Source organism: Xenopus laevis, chromosome 1S (assembly GCF_017654675.1).
Source record: "Xenopus laevis strain J_2021 chromosome 1S, Xenopus_laevis_v10.1, whole genome shotgun sequence".
NCBI lineage: Eukaryota > Metazoa > Chordata > Amphibia > Anura > Pipidae > Xenopus > Xenopus laevis.
The window spans coordinates 180,314,522-180,337,316 of NC_054372.1; the positions used below are offsets into that span (position 1 = coordinate 180,314,522).

Consider the following 22,795-nt stretch of genomic DNA (forward strand, 5'->3'; position numbering starts at 1 on the left):
CCAAAAACTTTTTTCAGTTTTTTTTCAGTAATTCAGACTGTACACCAGAAATAAATACTTTTTTCAATTACTTTCCATTTTTTACCATTTTTTCAAAATCTAAGTTTAAAGTTGAATGTTCCTGTCTCTGGTGTTTGAGTCTGGCAGCTCAGTAATTCAGGTCCAGACTCTAAACTGTTAAGTTTTGCAACATTTAGTTGATACACTTCTCAGCAGCATCTCTGGAGTATTAGCAACTATTGTATCAATTCTAACAGCTGCCTGTTATGAAACCCAGAGATTCTGCTCAGCAGGGACAAAGATGAGAAATGTATCGACTAAATGTTTCAATTTAAAACAGTTTACAGGGTCGGTGTAAAACAGTTTACAGGGTCGGTGACCCCCCCCCTCCCAGAGCTGCTTTAGAAGGTGGAAAATGACACTTAACACTTCAATATTAAAAAAGCGTCACACATAGAAAGAAATTAGAAAAGGTCGTTATTTCTGGTGATCGATCTGAAAACAACTAGGTGTTTGAAGGTGAACAACCCCTTTTAGCCATCAGTGTGATGCTGGCAGTTTATATAAATTCCAAAACTTCTTTCTGCTTCTATGTATGCAAAATATAGATATGTTAAGTGATTAGATGTGCTTAGTGTTGGCTCTGTTGCAAATAAGAGCTTTCGTAATAAGCGAACAAAAATAGGAACAAAGACACACTCAATTCAATGCTTCTGCAAAAACTCCGGGTTTATCCTTTTATTAATTGCCGGGATCTCACCTTAAATAGGAAGCATTGAATTGAGTGTCTCTTTGTTCCTATTTTTGTTTGCTGAGGCTGGCAGTTGTAGGCAGGTCTGGACTGGGATTCAAAATAGGCCCTGGCATTTAAACTACACAGAGGCCCAAACAGCCTCCCACCTGACCACTAAAACATGGCATCTTACAGCAGCCAGAATCAACAGATTGCCAGTTTGTGCCTGGTTCTCAGTTGGTAATCTAGAGGGCTACCGTTTGCCTATCCATGTTCTTGCAGTAGTGAACTCTATACCGATTCTGACAAGTGAAACAATGAAGATTTTCTTATACTCGTTTCCCTATATTTATGTCCATAGACTGTATGTGTTTTACTCTTTTAAAAAAAACACATTTTTAAAAAATGTTTTCTTGTGACTGGCATAGAATGAGCGATACCTGGAGCTGACTGCTAAACTCCTTGATTCCAGAGCACAAGCTGCTGCCACCAAGCAGGATAAAGACAAACAGGGCCAGAAAGAGGCTCAGAGAATAAGGGGAAATCAGCAAGGTAAGATCATGCCACCTGGAAGGAAACTTTAAAGGGTTCTACAGTGAACTTTGTGTCCTGTTACCAGCAGTTTAAGCTTCTTTCTATGGAAGATGGGGCATTTAACATGATCCTCATTACGTACATCTGATTTTCCTGGCAGGCTCATTATCGGCTGATTCTAATCTGAACCCGAAGGAAGACAATCCTTCACTTGACTCACACTTGACTTTATTTGAACAAGAGTGCAAATAAAAAACCTTCCCTTAAGGGTAGGACTACATGGATGTTTTCAGCGCGATCCGACGCGCTGCAACAAAACACTGGCGTCAAATCACATGTGACAAAAATAAGGTAAGTGAATGCATTGTCGGATGGTGTTGCAGCATTGATCCTTCGTGACATGACTATCGGATGCAGACGCTGCGTCTGCATCCGACAGTCGTGCCGCGTCGGATCAACGTTGTGACTTCATCCAATATTTCCATTACTTACCTTATTTCAGTTGCATGTGATTTGACGCCGGCGTTTTGTTGCAACGCTTTGAATCGTGCCAAAAAAGTCCATGTAGTCCTTTCCTAAAAAGGGAAAGGTTCCTACATTCTGATTCCCACAACAGGAAGGCCCCACAAAAAAAGTAATTACCCCACCTTTCTCCCTCTGTTTCTAACTCCCCAGCTAAAAGGAACAAGGCACCCTAGGGTAACTAGTCCCAGGGCTAAATGCACTTGGGCTTTCATGCTACTGGCTCGGATGCAAGTAAATGTCTGTATAGATAATATTAATCCTTACTATAGAAATGAAAATGCTGGAAGATCACCCACTGTTTAATCCTGCTGTGAAAATCACAGAAGTAAAGAGTGAAAGCAAACGGTCACAGCCAGCCTTGCCTCCTGCAGAAGAGAAACCTATCAATTTCAACTTGTTTGAGAAGACAGAAAATACCCCAAAGAAGAAAAGTAAGAGATGGATGCTTCATAATTATGATTAAAATGCTTTAAAATACCTTTTAGTTGCCTGGGATTTTGGGACTGTACTTGGAGGACAACAGACATATAATTTCTGTATTTTCTTACAACACAGAAATCAATTAAGGACATGCTTTCTTTAGGATCCTGTTAAAAATCTTCACATCCTTTATTGTTATGAATAAATAAAAATTGACACAGTGCACTTGAGAAGCTACTTTAGACAGGGGCAGTTTCCAGTGCACACAGACACTTTATCCTGGAGACACTAAGGGTAGGGACACACTGGGCGATTTGGGGAGATTTAGTCGCCTGGCGACTAATCGCAGCGACTTTTCTCCCCGAATGCCTCCCCTCACTCTGCGCCTGGATAAAATGAAAAGTCGCCGGCGCTAATCACACACGGCGATTCGTTTTCCGAAATCGCCCGAAGTTGCCTCACGAGGAAACTTCGGGCGACTTCGGAAAACAAATCGCCGCGTGTGATTAGCGCAGGCGATTTTTCATTTTATCCAGGCGAAGAGTGAGGGGAGGCATTCGGGGAAGATTGGTCGTGGAAAGTCGCGGCGATTAGTCGCCAGGCGACTAAATCTCCCCAAATCGCCCAGTGTGTCCCTACCCTTAAAAGACACTGGGTTATTGAGGTTGCTGGTGAAACCAGCAGCGGGAAAAGTACCCAAGTCCCCCAATTTCTGTTTGAAGACTTGCTCTTCAACAGGGGAAGCCCAGGAAAGTGTAACATTGTGTGCACTCATCCGCCACGAGCCTGGCCACCACAGTATGCGAGTAGCTCGGATGCGATTCTGGCCCTGGAGGGAAGGTAAGGTCACTATCACAAAAAGCAGCAAAAGTGTAAATTTAAAGAGATTTGGAGCGTAGGCACAAATTCATCAGGTGCATAAATAGTCTATAGATCACTATTAAAAAAGGATTTTGTTCCATTTGGTCGGTCCTCTACTATTATATATGTATGCAGCTTGCTGCTATATTTGTTCTAGTGGTTGGCTGCAAGTCCCATCAAATTGTGGGATCTCTGCAGAAACTGCCTGGGGAGATGTTTCTTATAGGGCTGTCAACCCCGATAATGAGGCATCAAACGCAATACCAGTATTAGCCAATGGATGGTGCTGCATAGTTGGCCATGCAATTTTAAAAAAAATCAACAGATGGTGCTCTTGTAGCATTATGCAATACAAAGATTGAATAACAGACGGTGCTTTATTGTATTAGGCAACACTATAACCAACAGATGGTGCTGCTGAGTGGCCAATTCTACAGAACTTTTAAATTGGTCTTCATTATTTTTGTTTTATAGTTTTTTGCCTTTTTCTTCTGACTCTTTGTAGCTTTCAAATGGGCGTCGCTGACCCCTTTTACAAAGCAAATGCTCTGTAAGACTACAAATGTATTGTTATTGTTACTTTTTATTATTCATCTTTCTATTCAGGTCCTCTCCTATTCATAGTCCAGTCTCTTATTCAAATCAATGCATGGTTGCTAGGGTAATTGGGACCCCAGCTACCAGATTGCTTAAAATGCAAATTGAAGAGCTGCGGGATAAAAAAACCAAATAACTCAAAAACCTTAAATAATAAAAAATGAAAATCAATTGCAAATTATCTCAGAACATCACTTTCTACGTCATACTAAAAGTTATCTGAAAGGTGAACAATCCCTTTAATAGATCCATTGATAGAAATCAGTCTCAGTAGTGATATAACTGGCACTGTCTCCTCTGTTCCTATTACAAACAATAGTTTGACTGTTTCTAATAATAAGTTTGCTCTGGCTCTTTACTTTGCAACATGTTACATTTTTCTTTATATATAAAATATAAAGTCCATATCATTCTGAGACACCTATTTGTTAAACTTGGAATTGCAGAATTTGTGTTTTAACATTTGTTGGTTATATATGGTATTATTGCACATTGCTTTTTTCTTGGATGTTTGTTCTCTCTTTTCTGATGCAGTTTATGGAAAACCATAAGATCAAGAGTAGTATCTTCGGAGAACCACTTGATCCTCTGGCCAAAGGGCTAAAGCGGGTTGGAAGCCGGAGTCACCTGATTCACTATGGGGATTATGCACTTTGCACATGCATGTTATGCTTTTACCACCTGTTTTAGCACTTTTCTTTGCTCCGGCCTTTTGGCTGGCCTGCAATAAAAATGTTTTCATCCGGCCGCCACCCGGAGCCTTACCAGGCACGTTTGGCGTTGTACTTTGCACTTTAGCACCTTCTTTGTATTTGTCTTGTTTTTTTGTGCACTTTTTTCACTGCATGGGTGTTCAGTACTTTGGGCTTGACTCAAGGCCATGTATTGGTGCCCTAGGAGAAGCTTCGACAGAAACCCAGGCTAAAGACCCTTGCCCCTGCCTGTGCCTTGTGTGCCGGGAAGACAAGGCTCACCCTAACTTTGGCGAAGGTGAACCCACTCAAGTTGTTCTTTGGCCTGGTATGGGGCACTTGAGTATTGGAGCCCATGCCTTGGGGTATGACTCACTGGGGAAAGCAAATACTCCGCCTTTCAAAAAGAAAAAGGACTCACTGGGGACACCCGCACTTTTACGCTGTTCACTTTCAAAAGCATGATCCCGGGCTTTTAATTAAAAACGGGCCTTAACACAATATAGTGTTACTAAGCAATAAAGCGGGTGTGCACAGAATTATTAAAGGATTAATTCAGGGCTCCGTTCATTATTCTGTAATTCGTTTTTGGTAGAGTAAGCATTTGTAGTGTGTACCACTTGATGTGCTTTAGTATGACATTCAAAGACTTCTGTAGTTCAGGGCCAGCTGTTGGATAGTTTTAGTATTACACTCAGAGACTTCTGTAATGCAGGGCCATCTGTTGGATAGTTTTAGTATTACACTCAGAGACTTCTGTAGTGCAGGGCCATCTGTTGGATAGTTTTAGTATTACACTCAGTGATTTCTGTAGTTCAGGGCCACCTGTTGGATAGTTTTAATATTACACTCAGATACTTCTGTAGTGCAGAGCCACCTGTTGGATAGTTTTAGTATTACACTCAGAGACTTCTGAAGTTCAGGGCCACCTGTTGGATAGTTTTAGTATTACACTCAGCGACTTCTGTAGTTCGGGGCCACCTGTTGGATAGTTTTAGTATTACACTCAGCGACTTCTGTAGTTCGGGGCCACCTGTTGGATAGTTTTAGTATTACACTCAGACTTTGTAGTACTGGGCCACCTGTTGGATAAGTTTAGTATTACACTCAGATACTTCTGTAGTGCAGGGCCACCTGTTGGATAGTTTTAGTATTACATTCAGATACTTCTGTAGTGCAGGGCCATCTGTTGGATAGTTTTAGTATTACACTCAGAGACTTATGTAGTTTGGGGCCACCTGTTGGATAGTTTTAGTATTACACTCAGAGACTTCGGTAGTTCGGGCCACCTGTTGGATAGTTTTAGTATTACACTCAAAGACTTCTGTAGTACTGGGCCACCTGTTGGATAAGTTTAGAATTACACTCAGATACTTCTGTAGTGCAGGGCCACCTGTTGGATATTTTTTGTATTACACTCAGAAACTTCTGTACTGCAGGGCCATCTGTTGGATAGTTTTAGTATTACACTCAGAGACTTCTGTAGTTCAGGGCCATCTGTTGGATAGTTTTAGTATTACACTAATAGACTTCTGTAGTACTGGGCCACCTGTTGGATACGTTTAGAATTACACTCAGATACTTCTGTAGTGCAGGGCCACCTGTTGGATATTTTTTGTATTACACTCAGAAACTTCTGTACTGCAGGGCCATCTGTTGGATAGTTTTAGTATTACACGCAGAGACTTCTGTAGTTCAGGGCCACCTGTTGGATAGTTTTAGTATTACACTAATAGACTTCTGTAATGCAGGGCCATCTGTTGTATAGTTTTAGTATTACACTCAGAGACTTCTGTAGTTCAGGGCCACCTGTTGGTTAGTTTTAGTATTACACTCAGACTTCTGTAGTTCAGGGCCACCTGTTGGATAGTATTACATTCAGATACTTCTGTAGTGCAGAGCCACCTGTTGGATAGTTTAAGTATTACACTCAGCGATTTCTGTAGTTCAGGGCCACCTGTTGGATAGTTTTAGTATTACACTCAGATACTTCTGTAGTGCAGAGCCACCTGTTGGATAGTTTAAGTATTACACTCAGCAATTTCTGTAGTTCAGGGCCACCTGTTGGATAAGTTTAGTATTACACTCAGCGACTTCTGTAGTTCAGGGCCACCTGTTGGATAGTTTTAGTATTACACTCAGCGACTTCTGTAGTTCATGGCCACCTGTTGGATAGTATTACATTCAGATACTTCTGTAGTGCAGAGCCACCTGTTGGATAGTTTTTGTATTACACTCAGAGTCTTCTGTAGTGCAGGGCCATCTGTTGGATAGTTTTAGTATTACACTCAGATACTTCTATAGTGCAGGGCCACCTGTTTGGATAGTTTTAGTATTACATTCAGATACTTCTGTAGTGCAGGGCCAACTGTCCGATATGCCCACATTGAAGTGGAGTATATCGGGCTGATCCAAACAGAATGGAGGACAAATGGGAGGTCGGATCACGGGACCGCAATAACGAAAAGATCCGACAGGATTTTCTAACCTGCCCAATCGGCATCTGCCAAACTTTCGGCCAGATATCGATCGGGAAAGCCAATCGGGGCTCTACACATGGGCCGATAAGCAGCCGACTTGGCTTTTACTCACAGGCATTTTTTTCTTTTGTTTATTAAACGCACGCTGAGCACGAAAAATGCATATACTGCATTTAAACCCTTTTGTTGACCCAACTAAGTGTGTTTTTACCTTTCCAAACATGGGATAAAAACCCATGTGTAAGAGCCCTAATACTACAAGTTTGGGTTTATATCCGTGACCATAAGAATTTTTTTTGGTTGATTCTTTGTAGAATTCCCTGTGTGGAGTCGCGGACAGGGGAAGCCACCAAACTGCTGAGCTGTACAAGAGGACAGTCTGTTAAAGAACATCAGCCACATTATTGTGGATGAAGTAAGTCAAGCACATGGACAATAATGGGCAACTGGAACCTCAGACAATGAGGTATGGTTCTGTTATAAGGTTCCACTAGTACAAACTTTCTGTAGTGCCCTGTATCTAGAATTCTCCAGTTCACAAGAGAGGAAAGCTAGAGACAGTCACTGATCCTTAAGGAAGTGCACAACTTAATACACAGAATCATATAGGCTTGTATTATAAACAGCCAAGCCAATATCTCAAGAGGTAGAACATATTATCTCATTCCTCACTATGTGATACCAGCCATTTCCGGGATAGACACACACATTGCTGCCTTCTTTTTAAGTTGCCTTGAATCACTGCAATAACTGTAAGGTCATTCAGATCACGTGTTTAGCCATGAGAAGGAAAGTTATAATCACTGGGGTTCTTGGAGGGAGGCAGACTCAGGGGTGCAGTTTTTGTACCCAGGCCCTTAGCTACACCACTGACCTTGTGAATATGAAATCTTTTACATAACTATTAAGACTATGCATATTCATGACCCCATTGGCATTTCAAGCAGCTACTGGTTCTGAGTCCCCTGTTGTCATATCCCTGCGCCCCATAATGTAGATACTTCAACACCTACAATTAGTGCTACTGACAAGATCAAGGGGCAGATTTACTAAGCTCGAGTGAACAGTTTGAATCCAAAAATATTTGAATTTTGAAGTAATTTTGTTGGGTACTTCGACCATCGAATTGGTCAAATTAGATCGAACTTCATTTTACTTGCTCTGACAGCTGAACTTAGGCAACTTCAGATGGTCCCTAACTGCTGTGCAGGGAAACGATCATACTTTCAAACGACAGGGGGAGCCCCCCACCTTACTTCCCAGAACTCGAGCAGCTTTGTTTGTTTCCCTGTAACAACTGTGTAGATTTGTATCCATAGACCCAGTGCAGTCTGTATATTGTGATTATTAATCAGTCTTGCTGTATCAGCTTCTGGCAGATATTTGACTTGTGCTGTTTTGATCATTTATGACAATCCTTAACCTTAACCTCCCAACTGAAGCCCAGACCACACTGAGCATGTGCGTAGTCTTGGTATTGCAAAGATGTTTAACAAAGTTACAAGATTACAGCCCCCTGCGCCAACTTTAAAAGCATAAATCATTTGTTAAATTAGGATTCTGGTGCAGTAAGTTCATGTTTATATTTAGTATACAAAATACAGCATTATTCTATTGTAGACTTTAGTTTCCCTTTAATAGAAGCTTAGGTATATAAAGCTAAAGGTGGTTAAATATTATTTCAGTCTCTAATATTCCTTTTAACTAAATCTAGTAATGTAATGTTGTTGTGGAGCTATAACTGTGATAGTTAACATGTATGTTTTTTCCCCCTTTTAGGTACAAATTAATAGCCCTCCATTCAATCCTTTCCAGCCAAGACCAGGCTGAAGCATTCATACTGCCACCTGCTGGGACAAGAAAGGTAAGTGCTGCTTAGATATCTGTTCTACTACTGATTGATTTATGTTTTTATGTTGTTAGGTGTCAGTATCTAGTAACGGAATATGGCCTACAGGTTTTAGTGAGCCAGGCAAAATGGCAAGGGGAACTGCACATCAGTCCCCCCCCCCCAAAAAAAAAATACAGAATACAAAAGTATTCCATAAATGTATAATTTATAGGGGTTGTTCACCTTCAAACAACCAGTTGTTTTCTGATAGATTACCAGAAATAACGACTTTTTCCAATTACTTTCTATTTTCTATGTGTCACCGTTTTTCTAATATTGAAGTGTAAATTGTCATTTTTCACCTAAAGCAACTCTGGGACGGGGGGTCGTAAACTGTTCTAAACTTATACATTTAGTTGATACATTTCTTATCTTTGTCCCTGTTGAGCAGAATCTCTGGGTTTCATTAAAGGCAGCTGTTAGAATTGTTATAATAGTTGCTAATATTCCAGAGATACTGCTGAGGAAATGTATCAAAAAAAGTCTTTATTTCTGGGGAACAATCTGAAAACAACTGAACTGAAAAAGTGTTTGGAAAGTGAACAACCCCTTTAAAAGAACAGTAACATCGAAAAATCTTTGTGCTTTATTTTAAATTGAATGACAATATAATGTAGTGTTGCCCTGCATTGATAAAACGGGGTTGTTTGCTTCAGAAATTCTACAATAGTTTATATAAACAAGCTGCTGTGTAGCCATGGGGGCAGCCATTCGAGGCTGAAAAAGGAGAAAAGGCACAGGATACTCAGCTGATAACAGATAAACTCTACAATGGGATTCTTCAGAATAGTAGTGTTTCTGAAGCAAACACCAGTTTTACCACTGCAGGGCAACACTACATTATACTGTCATTCCTTTAAAACAATTTCAGTTTTTGGTGTTACTGTTCCTTTAAAGGAGAACTAAAGCTTAAAGGGATACTGTCATGGGAAAAAAATAATAATTCAAAACTCATCAGTTAATAGTGCTGCTCCAGCAGAATTCTGCACTGAAAAAAGAGCAAACAGATTTTTTTATATTCAATTTTGAAATCTGACATGGGGCTAGACATATTGTCAATTTCCAAGCTGCCCCTGGTCATGTGACTTGTGCTCTGATAAACTTCAATCACTCTTTACTGATGGACTGCAAGTTAGAGTGATATCAACCCCTCCCTTTTCCCCCCAGCAGCCAAACAAAAGAACAATGGGAAGGTAACCAGATAACAGCTCCCTAACACAAGAAAACAGCTGCCTGGTAGATCTAAGAACAGCACTCAATAGTAAAAACCCATGTCCCATTGAGACACATTCAGTTACATTGAGAAGGAAAAACAGCAGCCTGCCAGAAAGCATTTCTCTCCTAAAGTGCAGGCACAAGTCACATGACTAGGGGCAACTGGGAAATTGACAAAATGTGTAGCCCCATGTCAGATTTCAAAATTGAATATAAAAAAAAAAAAATCTGTTTGCCCTTTAGATTAATGGATTTCAGTGCAGAATTCTGCTGGAGTAGCACTATTAACTGATGCGTTTTGAAAAAAACATGTTTTCCAATGACAGGATCCCTTTAACCAAAGAAGTAGCTAGAAATTTTATACATTATATTTTGTGCTTCTGTACCAGCCCAAGGCAACCACAGCCCTTTAGCAGTAAAAATCGGTGTCTCCAAAGATGCCCCAGTAGCTCCCCATCTTCTTTTCTGCTGATTCACTGCACATGCTCTGTGCTTCTGTCACTTACTGAGCTTAGGGACCCACTCACAATATACAGTACACATAGAATAGAAATGTCACACTATAAGGCTGATTAGTAATTAATACAGATAATTACTACATGGCAGCACAATATGGCATATACGATATGGCATTTTTAGTCATATTCATTTTTAGAGTTTAGTTCTCCTTTAAGTAAGACAGATCAGATCAGGCTCAAACCTATCCAGTGCTTTGGAGCATACTGTAGTCCGATCTCGTATGTCTCCTCATCACTAATTTGGAATTAACTTAATTCTTCTTTACCTTACCAATATTTTTGTTATACATGGCAGTGTTCATTGGCTAAGGTATCAATGATCAAAGACCTACATATCTGCCACTCTGTACTTCACCCTGCCTAGTTACTCCATGTATTAAGCCTTTATCTACTCAAAAAAGTGTCCGCAAAGTAAAAGGTATCTACACTTTAGTAACCTGTTATTTTATGTTAACAGGCTCCGGTAAAGATTGCAGTCATATTCAAAGAACTGTGTGTCTTTATTGAATCTGTTTTGAAGAATAAATTTGAAAACCCCAAAATGTCACTGAAAGGTATAGGGTACTTCTCAATCTAATGTACTTACTATCAACCTAAGGGCCAGTGTGTTATCTACATCTTTCAGTTAACTTTTAATATGTTACAAAATGGCCAATTCTAAGCAACTTTTCAGTTTTGTCTTCATTGTTTATTTTGTATAGGTTTTTAATTATTTGCCTTTTTTTCTGATTCTTTGCAACTTTCAAATGGGGGTCACCCAATCTAAAAACAAATGCTCTGTAAAGCTACAAATGTATAGCTATTACTACTTTTTATTACTCCTCTTTCTATTCTGACCCCCTCCTATTCATATTCCATTCTCCAATTCAAATCCGTGCATGGTTGCTAAGGTAATTTTTACCATAGCAACCAGATTAAAACACACATAGTGAATAAATATCATTCTCTACATCATGTTAAAAGTTAATTTAAAGGTGAACAAGTATATTGACAAGTATATTATAGAATGCCCCATTCTTTCACTGAACCCAGTAGCCAAAAAAACTATTACTAAATGCCAGCATTTTTGTTGCATTTCGTACTGAACTTAAAAGACCAGTAACATAATTTTTTTTTTTTTTTTTAAAAATTGTTTCTACTTAACGAAAAAAAAAAAAAACCTAGGCAGCTTTAACTTTCAATTCGCAAAGTAAGAAATTACCGATTCTCTGCTTGTGCTCCTCTTCAGAAATGGCAACAGGGCGATAATCCATCATGCGGCACTCGATTTCTCATCCCTGCCTTCTATAGGAGATATCTAGGGAGGAGAAATCGAGTGCCGCAGTAAGAAGTAATTTCATATTAAAGACTTTACAAATTGAAAGTTAAAACTGCCTTGATGTATTTTTTCGCTAAGCAGAAAATGTATTTTTTTTTTTTAAAAAAAAAAAATTTATGTTACTGGTCCTTTAAGGAAAGTGCCTGTGTGGGATGCCATCAGAAAGGAGTCACATTTCTCATTCTGTTTTTCTCTTCTCACGAGTAATTTTACTTGCTAATGTATGTTTACCTCTTTTCCTAGATGACACAATTTTGAATATCATCAGAGAACTAATGAAAACAGAATGATAAAGCCTCACGGGATTCCTTAGGACTGCTGCTCAGTGGACAAGGGAAGAGCGCGGGGGATTCTATTTTAAATATTGTACTCTTTCAGCTGCACTCAAACATTTCCTTTGCATGCAAAGGGCAGCTTTTCAGTGTTGCATGGTGTATTAAAGAGATTTGCTTGTTATTTTTTTCATGAATCGATTTAAATGATATCGGATTTGCAATAAAATCACAGTGCCAAACCTGTTTTGTCTTATAAGGTGATTTTCAATCCTTGTCCAAAGTATAAATCATTTATATCTCATCCTGATCATTTATAACTCATCCTGATTCTATACGACAGCAAACATACAGTCTGTTATGCAGAAATCTCTGAGTTACGGAGAGACTGTCTCCCATAGACTCCATTTTAACCATATAATCCAAATTTTTCTCTGTAATAATAAAACAGTACCTTGTAATTGATCCAGACTAAGATATAATTAATCCTTATTGGAAGCAAAACCAGTCTATTGGGTTTATTTAATGTTGACATGATTTCTAGGGATGCACCGAATCCAGGATTTGGTTCGGGATTCTGCCTTTTTCAGCAGGATTCGGCTAAATCCTTCTGCCAGGCCGAACCTAATCCTAATTTGCATATTCAAATCAGGGACGGGAGGGAAGTCGTGGGACTTTTTGTCTCAAAACAAGGAAGTAAAAAATGTTTTCCCCTTCCCACCCCTAATTTGCATATGCAAATTAGGATTTGGTTCAGTATGCGGCCGATTCTTTCGCGAAGGATTTGGGGGTTCGGCCGAATCCAAAATAGTGGATTCGGTGCATCACTACTGATTTCCAACACACTTAAAGAAGAAGGAAAGTAATTTTATACTTGGGGGTGCCAAAATTAGGCACCCCCAAGTAATTGTATTTACTTACCTGAAACTCTGGGCCGGTGCTCCTATCAGCAGAAATCTGCACTGGCCCCGGGTTCTTCCAGCGAGCACCCCAGTGCGATCCTCTTCCTGCTATTTCACTCTTCAAAATTTCCAGGGCAGACGCACGCGCAGTAGAACGAAATGTAGTGAAGAAAGGAAAGGGGGAACATGCTTGGTGCTTTCCTTCCCCTTTAAGGTATGAAGATCCAAATTTCGGAAAGATCCGTTGTCCTTAAAATCCCAGGTCCCGAGCATTCTGAATAACAGGTCCAATACCTGTACATCGTACTAGAAACCATATGTAGGAAAGACTGTTCAGCTATAAAAAGTAAATAAGTTCTAATAAATGGATGAGCGTGATGTGACACTGGGTTAACATCACATCTGCAAAAAAAAAACAAGTACTTACCTTGGGCTAAACATCATGACCCCAAACATCTAACTATTGGGGTTACAATAGGACTCCAGCAGCTGCATTTCCTGTCCTTTATTATGTGTAGAATGACCATGGCGTGAGTGAAACTGAGACGTGTTCAGTCCCTGTGTCACCATTTAGTCTGATTTTGAAAGAGATGCTCATGCCCATTGTGTTCTGATTTCTGCTGTGCCAAACACCGAGTCGAAAAACCAGGGACATTTCTAATAAATGCAGGCTGAAGGGCTGCAGATAAAAACGTTTCGGAAACGGGATTTCTCACATTTTTTCACATTGTGTCGGGTTTAACCTGTAAAGGGATTCTGTCATGATTTTTATGGTGTAGTTTTTATTTCTAAATGACACTGTTTACACAGGAAATAATTCACTCTACAATATAAAATGTCATTCCTGAACCAGCAAGTGTATTTTTTTAGTAATATTGGTGTGTAGGTGCATCTCAGGTCGTTTTGCCTGGTTATGTGCTTTCAGAAAGAGCCAGCACTTTAGGGTGGAACTGCTTTCTCCTGCTCAATGTAACTGAATGTGTCTCAGTGGGACCTTGATTTTACCATTGAGTGTTGTTCTTAGATCTACCAGGCAGCTGTTATCTGCTGTTAGGGATCTGCTATCTGGTTACCTTCCCATTGTTCTGTTCTTAGGCTGCTGGGGGGGAGAGGGAGGGGGATGATATCACTCCAACTTGCAGTACAGCAGTAAAAAGTGACTGAAGTTCATCAGAGCACAAGTCACATGACTGGGGCAGCTGGGAAACTGACAATATGTCTAGCCCCATGTCAGATTTCCAAATTAAATATAAAAAAAAATCTTCTGTTTTGAGAAACGGATTTCAGTGCAGAATTCTGCTGGAGCAGCACTATTAACTGATGCGTTTTGAAAAGAATTTTTTTTTTCCCATGACAGTATCCCTTTAACATATTTGTTGATTTGCACTGTGAACACTAATGGTATGTACAGTATATTGTTTGTAATATAGATGTATTGCTATAGCTGTAAACATGTTTTAAGCATATTTAATTCGTTTTTTTTCCTCTTTTTCCTACCATGGTGTGCATTGGGCTATTCTAGAAGATGCACGGGAGATTTGACAGCTCTTTATATCTCCGGTGTGCCAAATCCCCAGTTCTCTAACAGAAACATGTGCAAGCACAAACAGGGGCGAAGAAACAGTCGGAAGACCGTCTAGCCTAGGGGGCCCACATCAAAAATCCAGGCCTGCCCCGTGTATTCAGTTTGCATTCTCTGTGCGTCCCCAGTACTTCGGAAAATTAGGATGCGCTTGGGCAGCATGCCGTCCCAAAAATCTTGCTGCCCCAAAAATCTTGCTGCCCTAGGCCTTGCCACAAATCCATGACGGACAGAGCAGATCATCCACTCCGTGTACTTTTATCATGCGCTCCCTCATGTAGCCCCAGTGATATGAAAGGTATGGGCCAGTGCTACACTGAGGAGATTTTGGTTTGTAAACGCAAACTTTTGCGCCAATATATTCACTGCTTGTGTACAAGATGCACATGGACAGAGTGTTCACAGGGGCACCGCTTCCATGAGGCGAGTTGAAAAATCAGCTCCTGGTAACTTGAAGAGCCTGGTTATTAAGCCACAAATTCAGCTTTTCTAGTGCAGAGTGCAAGCTCACTGTCTGCACTATGTGCCCCCCTATGCCCACTCAGGGTCAGATTAACACTAAGCCTGCTGCTGTTCTTCGCCCCTGTCCCCTGCTATTTATTCGCGCATATTTACATCATCGAGACAGGAGCAATCGGGATTAGCACACTGAATTTAAAAAACGATTCAGGGTCGCACTGGAGTAATAGGGGACTACTGGGACTGCCACATAAAGGTCCCTCCAGGCAGTCACCGGGGACCCCCTCCTGGCTTCCCTCTGTGCGCCTCACGACTTCCCTCTGCGCATTCTTCACACCGCATGCCTGCGCGGAAGTGTAGCAGCGAAAGTTTTTAAGGGCGCGCCCGATCGTCGGAATATGACTGGGCCGGCGGGGCCCACCGGGTTTTTCACAGTGTCCCGCCGGCCCAGTCCGACACTGAAACTATTGTTTCTCCTCCGCATCGCCAGTGTTTCTGAACCCATGTGGGTGTGGTAGGGCAGCATGTTGCCCCCTAAAATCCTGCCGCCCTAGGCCTTGGTGGCCTTTTCACAAATCTGGGCCTGTGCAGACCCTGCTCAGAGAGCCAAGTGTGCCATTGGCCACAAACAAATATAACAGAAGCAGACCCTGTGGCTGCAGGGGCGGGGCTGAGTGCAGGGGCGGGGCTGAGTGCTGCAGCCTCACTAATGAGGAATTCGGTATATATTGGTAAAACAAATAAAGGAAAGTTTTGAGGAGTAAGGGCTAAAATACATTTCCTGTGGGACCAGTAACACCTATTTACGAGCAGAGTGGTAACGTCTTTAATGTTGTCAATATGGCGGCGGGATATATCTGCTATCCCCTTTAGATTACTGCTTTGGATCAATCCAAAGAAAAGCCCAGTTCCCTGGCCCCGGCGGTGAGTAAATCCTGTAGCCTGAGGGGGGCGCACTATTCAATCAATAGCCCAGGGCAGGCGCGGCGGCTGCTGTTGTACCTAAAGACCCAGTTACCATGGCAACCGCCAGGCGCGCTCCTGTTCTCTCAGCGGGAGTTGCTGAGAAGCTTCGTCCTTACCAAGCGGTACTTTCGCCGGGAAAAGTTTCCTCGTGACGTCACGCCACAGAGGTTCCCTGTGTCCGACCAATCAGCAGCGAGCACAGCTGGATATTAGAATGAGAGGACGGGGTGCGAGCCGGGCAGACGGGTTTGGAATGTGTAAGTGAGCGGAAGACTGAGGCGAACATTGCCGTGTCCATCCGAAGAACATGGTGACCTGCAGCATGAGATGCACAGAGGAGGGACTGCTGGGAGCAACACTCGCCTTCAGCTCCGGCAAAAGGAAACGGGACAGCGTATATTCCCCAGGGGACGCCACACCGGGGGACAGAGGAGAGGGGGAGCCCAAATGTCCCAGCGTGGGGACCAAGAAGAGAGCCAAGTATTCTCGGCACAGGAAGCAGAGTCTGGAGCTGAGGAGCTGCGATTCTGGTGTCGCCGATCTCTATGAGACTCCCAGCCCGTCCCCAGTGGCCCCCAGTCCGACGCACGAGCCCTGGGACACTTGCACCCCCATGTACGATGGACTCGGCCTGCAGAACTTCAGGGACTATGGGCAGGACTGCTACACGTTTAATAAGAGCCTGGAGGACAAGTTCCTTGCAGTGAATTGCTTGAAAAATCAGCCCCAGGTAGGAGGCTACTTGTCACTGGCACTTCCTTGCTCTGTCCTGCTGACTCCTGAAACACTGCTGCACAAGTCACTTATTCTTCACTTAATCAATTCTGCTACATTGCTTCAGGAGTCAGAAGGCTGCTTAGCAGTGTCAGACTGGGATCCCAGGGGCCCACCAGAAAACATTAGACCTTGGCTCCACTTTCCAAACTATTATTCCTCCTCTCCTCTCTCAGACTCTTTATTCTCCTAGTCTTTTCTCTCATACTATACTCTTCCTCCCTTATTAAAGGGGAACTATTGCAAAACTGAAAATGTAATATAAGCTTCATCATACTGAAATAACAAACTTCTAAATACAATCAATTAAATATTCTGCATAGCTTCTGAAATAATCAAGTTTATCTTCACTATCCCCCTCTCGGCACCTGTTTCTCCTCATTCTGTCTTCATGCAGCAGTTGGGTGTCAGATGAATGATCCAATATATCTTATAGGGGGCTCCTTTTGCCTAGAAGATGTATTAGAGCTCACTATTAAAATCACCAGAAATCCTGTCTCTCTACATGCAGAATTTGTAATGTTAGATTTTGATTGAATTTGTTATTTTGTTAGATTTTGTTTGTACTGAAATGAGCTCTAATACATCTGCTAGGAAAAGGAGCCCCCCTATAAGATATATTGGATCTAAAGTTCAATGAATATCTGACACCCAACTGCTTCATGAAGACAGAATGAAGAGAAACAGATGCTGAGAGAGGAATAGTGAAGATAAACTTGATTATTTCAGAAACGATGCAGAATATTTAATTGATTGTATTTAGAAAGTTTCGCATTTCAGTATGATGATGCTTATATTAAATTTTCATTTTCGCGATAGTTCTACTTTAACCCCAATAAAGAGTCAAGAGTGAGTTTATTGTCATATTTATCCATATACGTTTGTACAGTACACAGTGAAACAAAACAACGTTCCTCTAGGACCATGGTGCTACACAACACAACATACAGTAGATGTACCGGACAATAGACAAAAAGTGCAAGTGCAAAAATATGCAACTCCTGCAAGACAGGACAGCACAGTGCAGGGACAGGACAAGACAGTGCACACTCAGCACATGTAATATGTTAAGTAAATAAAGCTAAACGTCAGACATGATGGGTGTATCATTGTGATATGATAGTAGTAAGAACATGATAAAGAACATCAATAGGGAATGACCATGAAATAGTGGTACTTGTTGCTTCCAACCATTTGGTCTAACACCTGGGACCCCCGAGAGTATTCCTGGTATTCCGGTGGGCCAGTCTGACTCTGCTGCTTAGTATTGCATTTTCTTTCTGTATGTTTTTTGGGTGGATAGCCCCTTTATTCCAGCCATTCCCTGCATACACAGAAACTGCTGCAAGCTATAGGTCAGCAAGTGATGGACAGCTGCAGGTTTCCGACCCATATTCAGCATATTCACTATATTCTGCACAGTCAGGATTGATGGGTCATTGTAGTATATTCTAGAATGGGGATTTCAGGCTGTTGTTCAGACAGATTGCACCATTGCTGAGATGTAGATCTCTAATCCTGTTCCCTGCAACCTGTAGCTCTTGTTAAAGGACAAAGAAAGTTAAACTAAAGAAGTAGCTAGAAATGTTGTAGATTATGTTTTGGGTTTAGGTACCAGCTGAAGGCAACCACAGCCCTTTAGCAGTAAAGATCTGTGTCTCCAAAGATGCCCCAGTAGCTCCCCATCTTCTTTTCTGCTGATTCACTGCACATGCTCTGTCCTGCTGTCACTTACTGAGCTTAGGGAACCACTCACAATATACAGCACACATAGAATATAATTGTCACAGTTTAAGGCTGATTAATAATTAATACAGATAATTACTACATGGCAGCACAGAAACCAGTGCAATTAGCATCAGAATTTAATATTCTGCCCCATATCATCAGTTTTTATTACAGACTAACCTAATTTTCTGCTTGATAATTAGTGACAACCCCTAAACTTAGCTTCTCAACAGCTGCTCAGAGCCCACTGAGCATGTGAGTGTCACAGACACTTTCCAAGATGGTGACCCCCTGTGACAAGTTTGAAGTCCTGGATCATTGCTGCTATTGACAAGCTGAAACTTTAGGCTGGTACAATAAGTTCAGTATATAAAATATGGCATTTTTAGGTCTATTCGTTCTTAGGGTTTAGTTCTCCTTTAAATGCTTACATGCTGGGGGGGGGGGCAACATCTTGCTAGCAGGTATGAGCAACCTGTGGCTTTCCCGATGCTAAACTGCAGCTACCCGCATTGGGCTGTTAGGGGCATTTGAAGTTGAAGGCTGCAGGCTGCCTCTGTACATAACAATGTACATAAATCAGGATGAAGATTAGTGTATCAGTTGTAGGTTGGTGGTTACTGATTGTAATTGTGTTATTGATGCTTTATTCACAGATACAAGCCGAGTCTCGCTGTAAGCTTATCAGCTGGCTGATCCCTGTACACAGACACCTCAACCTTGGCTTTGAATCCCTTTGCCTCACAGTTAATATCTTGGACAGATTCCTGGCCTGCACACCAGTTGCTTCCGACTGCTTCCAGCTTGTGGGCGTCACTTCTCTCCTTATTGCCTCCAAGCAGGTATGAACTTACTAGAGGCCGTAATTATCACTTTTCATCTGGCTAAACCTTTATACTATAGAGCCTTTCTTTTTGTTGATCCCCTGGGAGATTAGTCATGTCGAAATTGAAGCTTTTCCATCTGCTGCTAAATCTGTTTCAGTGCTGATGGGGACTCTTTAATAATAGCAAAGTGCTGCATTTTGTACACCCCCATGGGGGCAGATGCCACACGATTTACTTGTAGTGTAGGGCTCATTGTGACCTGCATTTTTAATCCTTTCTTTGTCTGTTTATGTCTCTAAAGTATCCGTGGTTGGTGCTGAAGGAGAGCAGCATTGGCTCAGGGTAGTAGGTGGGCGACTAGAGTCAATAGGGAGTGCCTAACAACTTGGCAACCCTTAGTAGTTTTAGGTTTCCTTATTGTTTAAAGGAGAATTAAACCCTAAAAATGAAGATGGCCAAAAATGCCATATTTTATATACAGAACTTATTGCACCAGCCTAAAGTTTCAGCTTGTCAATAGCAGCAATGATCCAGGACTTAAAACTTGTCACAGGGGGTCACCATCTTGGAAAGTGTCTGTGACACTCACATGGTCAGTGGGCTCTGAGCAGCTGTTGAGAAGCTAAGCTTAGGGGTCGTCACTAATTATCCAGCAGAAAATGAGGTTGGTCTGTAATATAAGCTCATGCTACAGGGCTGATTATTAAATTCTGATGCTAATTGCACTGGTTTCTGAACTGCCATGTAGTAATTATCTGTATTAATTACTAATCAGCCTTATATTGTGACATTTCTATTCTATGTGTACTGTATATTGTGAGTGGGTCCCTAAGCTCAGTAAGTGACAGCAGCACAGAGCATGTGCAGTGAATCAACAGAAAAGAAGATGGGGAGTTACTGGGGCATCTTTGGAGACACAGATCTTTACTACTAAAGGGCTGTGGTTGCCTTGGGCTGGTAAAGAAGCCCAAAACATAATGTACAACACTTCTAGCTACTTCTTTAGTTAAGCTTTAGTTCTTCTTTAAGGCATAGTATATAGAGTGTATTGTTCTATATTCTGTTATACAAATGGCTGTTGGTTATTTTACATAGTGAATTTTAATTACCTGCATATTTTTATTTATTGAGCGGGGCTGGTAATTGTTTCACCGTGGAAATGACGCCCATAGACTTGTATGGCGTTGTACGTCAAAACAAAAAATGATGCGCGTCAAAAAAAATTCACCACGCGTCAAAATTTTTTGGACGCCGATAGACTTTAATGGGTGTCGGTGATATTTCGATGGCAGCAAATTTTTGACGTAAAGAAATGGGCCAAATTTGCCCATCCCTACTGGTAATACATCATGTCCTGCATAGGCAAAATAAAGTATAACACTGACACGTAAAACAATGGCCCCCAACGGATTATATTTACAGTGAAGTCGTGTTTAAACTGTATAGCTGTAATACATTGGATAAAAAGACCATACAAAGGCTATTCTATCCATTAATGCTATGATGTATCTTTTCAGGTAGAGACCCGGCCTCCGCGTGTGAAACAGCTGCTGGCTCTGTGCTGTGATGCTTTTTCCAGGGAACAGTTGTGTAATTTGGAGTGCATCATCCTCCTTAAACTGCACTTCCGCCTCGGAGCCCCCACTATAAACTTCTTCCTGCAACACTTCTCCCTTCTGAGAGTGACCAACGAGGAATCATCTGACACAGAGCTCAGCGAAACCACCAAGTCCGTGACCGTAGCTAGAGGCATTGCAGAACTGAGCCTGGCAGATTATGCCTTCAACTCCTATTCTCCATCCCTCATGGCTGTGTGTTGCCTGGAAATAGCAGACCGCATGCTGTGCCACAGGAACCCAATCAGAGCACGGGTCAGCGACTATCATGAGAGCTTAATACAGGAGTGTGTGGGAAAGATAGACTTGCTTGTCTCCTTAAACCAAGACTCCTTGCACCGTCTTCTGCCAAGTCAGTTTGCTGTCAAGAGCATTAATGTGGATAACTAAACTGATGGGACTGAGAACGATTTTCATTTTGTGAAGCTGAAACCTTAGCAAGCTAACACAAGCCTCTCAGTATAGTGCTGCTATGTTTTCCTCAATGAAATCTAACCATTTTAGGGGCATTAAAACAATGAAGTACTTAATATATATATATATATTAGGGATCAGAACCGCCATCAGAAATCACAGGGCCCCATACGACAAAATTTCCTGGGCCCCCTGGGCTGCGCCCACCCCAAGCCGACCTAAAGATCCACCCTCCCCACCCTACAGGTCCGCCCCCCACCACACAATAAAAAAACAAAAAAAATATTGGTGGCTAGGGTTCCCACATGTTAATAAAAAATAAAAAGATATTTGTGGACAGGGCCCCCCATAAAAAAAACAGTTGTGGCCAGGGCCCCCCCATTAAAAAATATTGGTGGCTAGGACCCCCACATGAGAAAAAAAAATTGGTGGCCAGCCCCCCCCCACATTATAAGAAAATTGGTGGCCAGGGCCCCTTAAACGTCCATGCCTTCCCGAAGTCAGCAGCTCTCAGAAAGGTGGGGGCCCGGCTAATCAAGTAAGTGTGGCGTGGCTGGGCCCCCCTTACCCTCGGGGCCCCCTACAACTCTCCCCCCTGTCCCCCCCGATGGCTGCTCTGTTAGGGATGCACTGAAGTCACTATTTTGGATTGGGCCGAATCCCCGAATCCATTGTGAACAATTCGGCTGAATACCGAATGGAGAACGGAATCCTAATTTTCATATGCAAATTAGGGTCAGGAAATTAAAAAGTGGGGAAATTTTTTTTTACTTCCTTTATTTTGTGACGAAAAGTCACGCGATTTTCCTTCCCATCCCTAACTTAGACATGCAAATTAGTATTCGGTTCGGCCATGCACAAGGATTTGGCAAAATCCCGAACTGAATCCTGGATTTGGTGCATCCCTAATATACAGTATATATAAATATATATATATATCCTTGTCTAGCAGTATTTCCTTTTAACTCCAGACTTGAAGTTGTCATTTTTAATGCAGTTGTTTTAATTTATTTTTTTTAGTGCAATATTTATATTCTAAACATTTATTAGGAACTAAAAGTTTTACTGCTGTTGTGTTTCATATTCATTTGCACTGATAACCTTTGGTTATGCCGCCCTGTGTTATTTGTATATAATGTACATAATCTGGTAAGTGTGTTGAGTTCATGAGCGTTCATGAGGCACTGATATGGATTTGATGATTGTTCTACTTGAATAAAATGTTTAACATGTGCATGATTCCCTATCTGTGTTTTTATTGAAATAGCAAGTGAATTTGTATCCTTGGGTTTTTTTTTTCAAATAGGCACTAAATTAAATGGGTTTATGTTTGTTCTGCCAAAATCTGCTTTAAAGGTTAGTGTTAACCTGCCCCCCCCCAAAAACAAATCTGCCCAATGTATAGAAATGCTATATACTAATTACACAATTTAATTTGTAAATATAATTGCTAGTAAATATAGTATCTGTC

At 41.5% G+C, this 22,795-nt stretch overlaps 1 protein-coding gene and 1 long non-coding RNA gene across 3 annotated transcripts; both read left to right on the forward strand.

Annotated features, from left to right (window-relative positions):
- Window positions 1-1,076: 1,076 nt before the first annotated feature.
- Window positions 1,077-12,464, forward strand: LOC108707289. The gene is made up of 4 exons (XR_001934262.2): window positions 1,077-1,285; window positions 7,157-7,257; window positions 8,622-8,706; window positions 12,028-12,464. It is a non-coding gene; the product is annotated as an uncharacterized LOC108707289 (long non-coding RNA).
- Window positions 12,465-16,029: 3,565 nt separating this feature from the next.
- Window positions 16,030-22,558, forward strand: ccno.S (cyclin O S homeolog). 2 transcript variants are annotated; one of them, NM_001096396.1, is given in 3 exon segments: window positions 16,214-16,695; window positions 19,124-19,309; window positions 20,812-22,558. In NM_001096396.1, coding segments are annotated over 3 exon segments (1,098 nt in total). In that variant the 5' UTR covers window positions 16,214-16,272; the 3' UTR covers window positions 21,301-22,558.
- The last annotated feature ends 237 nt before the right edge of the window (window positions 22,559-22,795 follow it).

Coding starts and splice junctions, on each gene's coding strand:
- ccno.S (XM_018239670.2), top strand. CDS start 16,273: ATGGTGACCTGCAGCATGAGATGCACAGAGGAGGGACTGCTGGGAGCA. Junction 16,696..20,811: donor GCTTGAAAAATCAGCCCCAG/GTAGGAGGCTAC, acceptor GTATCTTTTCAG/GTAGAGACCCGGCCTCCGCG.